Here is a 6,514-nt window from a genome sequence, read left to right on the forward strand (position 1 = left end):
GCACAGGGTGCAGTTCTCAATCTCCCCTTTCATTCCCTTTAAATTATATTTTTGTAACTATTGATAATAACTAAACACCATTGGATCATAACTGCAGGTTGTGCAGTTTTGTTTTAAACTTCAGGGGATTCATTTCCGAAAAATGAGAGGTGTAAAAAGAAAGGGCCAGATTTTTGCCAACAAAAACCTTCTGAATTCTTGGGGACTTTGGCTATTTGTTTCTTGCGTTTGTCGATTGTTAGTACATGAAATTCTACTACCATGTCTAACATTATCTAAAATAAATCTTAACAAATTCGATGTCTACAGTCTAAATGCGGATACTATTCAAGAGCCTTGGTCTTCTCCACTTGTCATTGAAGTGAACTATATGGTGAGGAAGGCATCAGGATTTGCAGTGAGCTAGAGACCGAGATGTGACGTCAGAGAATTTGATCAGATATTTACCAGAACATTGATCTGGAAAGTTTAGTTGATTGGTTGGTTCATACGTTGTTTAATATTGATTTGTGACTTATTTACAGTGTTTAAATTTGTATTTTCCTATTAATAAATCCACATTTACATTAAATTTTTTACTTTAAATCCATGTTTATAAAATTTTTAACATATTTCCGAACACGCAGCAAATGGAAATCATTCGTGCAAATATTCAGGTGGTACCACAGGCAAAAATAACCTCATTATATAACCAAGTAAAATTTTGGTAACAATAACTGCAAATCTACACTTCTACATGTGCCGAAAACATAGGCCAAGCACTCATTTCATAACATAAAACCATGCAATTAAATTGAGTAAATCATTCCCTTGAAACAGGAATTAAGCATTTGAATCTCTGAAGGTTACTCAACGGTAGCTACTTAAAGGGTCTGCTGTTTTCCCAGATCTAGCATCAGTCCATGCTTTTGCAATGGTTTTCTTCATCTCATCATCCCCTTCCTCGTACATATTCTACAATTCATTACATACATAGTAAACGTCAAATTACTGTACATGCATAAAATTAAAAGGAAGTAGCTTCAACCAAATAAAGATTTACAGACTCTTACCTTCATTAAGTCCATGATTCCTGCCATTGGATCTTTCTCTTTATCCAAATTTGGTTTCATCTGTAACATCAACACAAAAGTTACAACTTTACCACAATATCGGTTAACAGGGAAAGAAACAGTCATCTCACTCATAGCATTTTACTACCTTGTCTTCTTTAAAGTGCAAATCTAGCCAGTTTCCTTTTGAAGCCTTCACCAATGTGATGATCGCCCTTGTAGGTTTGACTAAAACCTTACATTTATCTGGTACTATCTCCTTGTGCAATTTTGATATTGCACATCGGTAGTTCTTCCCTTGAATATCATGGAACTTAACATCAAACGACATAGGCTTAAACTCAGATTCAACCTTACTCTCATCAATTCCCTCCAATGACACATATATCTGCCAAAAAAAAAATCCCAAATACAAGCACAATCATCAGAATTTGCCACATTTGTTCAAAAACATAACTCCTAAGAAACTTCAGAACAATATAGATTGTTTAAAACAAAGGTGAAACTTGACAAATATAAATCCCATTTTATCCATCACCACTATTTCATTTATCTTTAATTTACTAAGGTATTGAAAAAAAGGAAACTGCTAAACCTTAGAGGACTAAAGGTTAAGCAACTAAAAGTGGAAAATTTTAATTAAAAAGCAACATTTATTTCATTACAACAATAATCAGGTCTTATCTTAGTAGATAAGGTCGAGTACACGGATTGCATCCTGCCGCCATTAAGCACCGTCAAAAATTAAGTTTTCCCTTAAACTATCACATAGAGAATAGGAATGGATAATAATTTTTCTTTTTTAGTAAGAATTTATCAATTTAAGATGCTAAAAATCTGACCAGAATTAACAGAACTGTTAAAAAAATGAGCTTGGTGTTAACTAATTTGCTTCCCATTTCATTCATTCCTCAAACAAAAATGAAATTTTCTTCTACTTCATAAAACATCCACATAATATTATGGTCAATCCAACACTAATTGTATTCAGTCCTGTCCTCAATTTCATTCCATGCCACCCATCATAAACAAAGGCTTAAGAAAAATTCTATCCTATCATCTAACGGTAAGAATACCCCCAAATGACATATTACACAGAACTGATTCATTCTACAATTGATTAATTACATCAGGTAGACAGATGACTAATTCAATTTGTGGTTAATAATAAGCAAATAAACAAATAATTGAGTCTGTTTACGACATAATGGAAACTACATCCTTCCTCTTTAAGGACTGGATAAAGTGGCAACTAACCTATAGCACAAAATACCGTGCTTCGATGATTGATTGAAACATAAAAATCTAAACTAAAATACATAAGAGAATATCATTCAAATTCAGACGTCCACTTTAAAACCATGACAACAGGAATCCGCACCAATTAAATGCTTCTTTACCTTAACTTTGTCATTATCCTGATCCCAACTGAAAGAAGCAAGTGTGGCATACTTGAGTGCAGGAGAAGGTGACACACTAGTTCCAGTTGAAATCGGTGCGGGAATCTGTGACGCACGCGCAGAAGTTGCCTCGGATGATAACTGCAAAAATGAAGAACAAATAGTAACTATCAGAAAGCAAAGCAAATAAAAGAGAACGGAAATTGGTAGTGAAAGAAGGGAAAACCTTTTCCAAGTTGCAAATCTCGGAGGAGAGAAGAGAGAGGATTCGAGGTCTTTTGGCCATGCCTTGCAGACGCCGAAGCTCCTCCAAATCCAACGCTAAGTCTTCCGCCATTTCTTTATCACCTAATTGGAATCGAAGTGACGATACCAGAAAACGTCCCTTCCCTAGTTTTATACTGCGGTTTGGAAAACGCTAGAACAAGGTACCATGAGTTAAGTAAAGCGACGTGGGAATAGGGGCAGTTTGGGGTTCTTGTTACTTTTTTTTTATTAGGGTTTTTCCTCTGTCTCTCATCATAGAAGATTCTAGAGAGAACAAGGATAATGCCAATCAGAATTCAGAACGAGGTTCTTTTCTTTTTTTTGGTTCAACTAGAACCAGATTATAGTTTCTGAGTTTGGGCCGCATTTTACATTGGCCTTTTTACAATATAATATTGAAATACTGAGCTACTATTCACACTATTTTTATTGTTGAGACATCCCTTAATAATTTTTATAACTTTTATTTTAAATATGTTCCCATAGAAAGAGAGTTTTTTTCAAAATATGGTAAAATTAAAAAGAAAATCAAACTAAGATATTGTCAAAATATATTTTTTATTTAGGATAATTTTTGTTATATCAATTTAACTATTCTCTGTTACAGCAAAAATACTTATATTTTTAATAATAATAAAATAATATCGACGAGTGAGACATATCACTTCTTCCAGTCACATTTATTTTTAGGACAATCAAAATACAAAGAACTCATTCAAAGAGAGTTTTATGGTCTTAAGAATGGTTCAAATTGAATGGGGAAGTTCTCTTAAAAAAAAAAATAAGACCAATATAATCTTATTCATGTTCATCTAACGGAAGAGCGATCCAATACATAGATCACTTCTTCTTCAAAAAGTACTTGTTGGACTTCTTTCTTGTAAAGCTTATTTGCAAGAAAGGAGTTAGTTTCCTCCAAAACTCTCCGACCCTTAGCCTTACCTTTTTAGCACAAGCACTAAGTAAGCCCAAGCACATAAATATGTATGTTAGGGAGTTAATTTTTTAATAATAAAAAATTAAGTATTATCTTAGTACAAATTCAGTCTGCTTTTGTGACATCTCCAAATTCAATCTGCTTTTGTGAATCGCCTATTGCTAGCTAGTGTCTCTTTTCTTATTCTCTTTTACCCTGATTTGATTCTTGTTGTGAGTTAAGTTATCATTATGTGTTGTTTAATTATCAATTCATTTTTCTTTCTCTTCTTTCTCCTACTCGTGACTCTTGATTGTATTTTGTGTATGCATTGGTTAGATTCTGTGAAATAGTATGATAATATTTTATGTACTCTTTCTCCTATGTATGTAAGTCTTAATGGTCATGTAAAGAAAATTCTTTAAGGAACCCTAGAAGAGTAAGACGAAACCCTAAGTTGATTTTTCCTAATTACATGAAATGCGTGGACCCTACTTTTATTATCATTCTTTTTCTTAATCTATTTATTATTATTGCTATTATTATTATTATTATTGTTTATTAAGAAAGAGATTGCACGTGTAATTCTTACCTTTCCCTTAGTATTCATTCATATTCTCTCTATGCTATTAATGTCCACTTAAGTTTAGTCATAATGGTTTGAGAATCCATTTGTTTTTACACTACCTAAGCACACTAAAAGCCAACCTTTCATATTCCATTGAGCTTAATGTGACCTTAGACTTGCAAACCATTCATTTTTGAGTAATTATTTCTCTTATGTATTACATTTCACGTATAGGAACCCAAAAGACACTTTCACACTTACCTTATGCCCTCTTAATTGCTGTGGCCAGAATTGCATTTATGTTTAAAAGAGAGATCAATTTTAATGACCCCAATCAAAAGCCTTTATTACTTGTATTTAATGCAGACTTTTCGTATTCCTAGACACTCAAATATAACCAACCGTTTTTACCATAAATTAGCATCAATTACGTGTGATTTATAGAAAGTTTTCCTAATAATTGTGTCTTAAATACACTTAACTGAAAACCCTTCGGTTACCCCATTTATTTCGTCATTGAACCCCATTTATTTTGTCTCCCACTTGCGTTTAAATTTCCAGAAGAATACGAAGGTGCACATAATGATTTTCCTCCTCAAATAACTTAATAACCGTCGGTCTGCATTTAATGAATGCCCCCAATAAATGCCAAACAGCCACTCAAATTTTTCTCTTGAGAAATTTGTTTCTAGAACCCTATTTCTAGCCTTTATTCTCACCTTCCCACATTCTCTATTTACTTCACATTTATTACTCGCAATAGTGGCACTCTACATGGCGTGGTTAGCGAAAAGAGGTGCAGCCCTTAGGGGACAAATCAAGGGCAAACAAAGAGTTATACCTATTTAAGCATGTAGTGGATGGAGAAAAAAAAGAGTGTGCAACTTGACTTCTCACGTATGGCTACCCTGGCTATGACACCCATTAAGGTGAAAGGTCACGACTTACACCTTACGTCTTCCCTCACCCATATGACTTACACTTGCCATATTTAAACTCTCTTCACTCTCATTAGTTCTCTTTTTCATAAACACCTCCCACTACCGTGAAATCTACTAAGGAGATTGAAGGAATACGAAGAACTTTATTTGCAACCCGCACTTTCACCTTCCTTTTTGACACTTACACCGCCATCGTGGGACGACACCATGGACAATTCATCACAAACGACAAGGGCAACTCTTTGACTTTCTTATCAATTTCGCTTCCAACAAGGTAAGGGAAGTTCCTGTGTGCGTGTGAATGTGTGTGTTTGAATGCATGATTATTGGGTGTTGCATGTGTCCCTTTCCCCTTCGTTTTAACCTATGGTCTCCATTAAAATTGCATGCAAATGATTTTTCTTTCATTCCTCGACATTTTTGTTTAAACGACACCATTAAACAACATTTTGTGACTTGCATGGGCACGATTGTGGGTGAAATGTGTTTGCATGTTGCTGATTGGCTATTATTTTCACGATCCTTACGTGGATGTTGTTTGAGGAGCAAGTGTACTCATCGAGAAGTAATAAAGAGTTCTTAAATTAAGTTCCCAAAATATCGTCCCACAAGGATTGATTTCCAATTACTAAGAATTTCCTAATTCAATTGTTTAAGTTTCAAAGATACGAGATTAATTAAAAACAAGAATTTATAAAATCAATTATAAAACTAAGAGTAAGGAATACAATGCACATCTTGGTTAAACTTATCAGAGAGGAACCTAGGGCATATGGGTTTTCTCATTCAATCCTTTATGTTATTCTTCTATTTAACTCTAAATTTGATTTCCTTTTGATTACCAATCATTCATACGAATACTATTAATACCCAATGGTCATGCAATATTAATATTCTTTTCTCTAAATTAACATCCCCAATGGTCATGTAAGACATCAATTCAAGAAAGCTTAAGGAACCTATGAACCTGTTAATTTAATAACGATTAGAAGAGAAAGATTGGTTTGGTCCACCTAATCCTTTGTCTCGTTTTACCTTATAGATCTATTAATTAACCGAGGTACGGTCACCTGACAATATAATTAATTAGGATTAAGAGAGAAGTGCAATAGGATAAAATCTAATCACGAAATAGAAATCAAATTTAGATTCAAACATTAAAATCCCTTAAATTCATGAACAATAGTTCCCATAGCCCTAGCTATGGGCTTAATTACTTATGCTAAAGAAAAGAACTAAAACAATCATAAACAAAGCCATAAAGAAAAGCAAACTAGAATGAGATGAGTTCCCAGTCTTCAAGTACGGTCGCTTGAAGCTCCAAGTCTCGCCAAGCATGTACGAAGGATTCCGTGCAAGAGAGACGAGAT

General features: G+C 33.9%; 1 protein-coding gene across 2 annotated transcripts; it reads right to left on the reverse strand.

Annotated features, from left to right (window-relative positions):
• Positions 1 to 660: 660 nt before the first annotated feature.
• LOC113858953 (calcyclin-binding protein-like) lies at positions 661 to 2,850 on the reverse strand. Of its 2 annotated transcripts, none has more exons than XM_027491764.1 (5): positions 2,679 to 2,850; positions 2,453 to 2,593; positions 1,202 to 1,440; positions 1,053 to 1,152; positions 661 to 954 (listed from the first exon to the last, which is right to left on the reverse strand). In XM_027491764.1, the coding sequence occupies exons 1-5, from the start codon at positions 2,787 to 2,789 to the stop codon at positions 850 to 852; spliced, it is 696 nt and encodes a 231-aa protein (XP_027347565.1). In that variant the 5' UTR covers positions 2,790 to 2,850; the 3' UTR covers positions 661 to 849. The 2 variants fall into 2 exon arrangements, with proteins under 2 accessions (XP_027347565.1, XP_027347566.1); XM_027491765.1 differs by having other exon boundaries at positions 1,053 to 1,112; positions 1,201 to 1,440.
• Positions 2,851 to 6,514: the final 3,664 nt, after the last annotated feature.

The sequence above is a fragment of the Abrus precatorius genome, unplaced genomic scaffold (genome assembly GCF_003935025.1).
Source record: "Abrus precatorius isolate BTA unplaced genomic scaffold, Abrus_2018 Scaffold2, whole genome shotgun sequence".
NCBI lineage: Eukaryota > Viridiplantae > Streptophyta > Magnoliopsida > Fabales > Fabaceae > Abrus > Abrus precatorius.

Coding starts and splice junctions, on each gene's coding strand:
- LOC113858953 (XM_027491764.1), bottom strand. CDS start 2,789: ATGGCGGAAGACTTAGCGTTGGATTTGGAGGAGCTTCGGCGTCTGCAA. Junction 1,441..2,452: donor AGGATAATGACAAAGTTAAG/GTAAAGAAGCAT, acceptor TTTTTTTGGCAG/ATATATGTGTCATTGGAGGG. Junction 955..1,052: donor GAATCATGGACTTAATGAAG/GTAAGAGTCTGT, acceptor AATGAATTGTAG/AATATGTACGAGGAAGGGGA.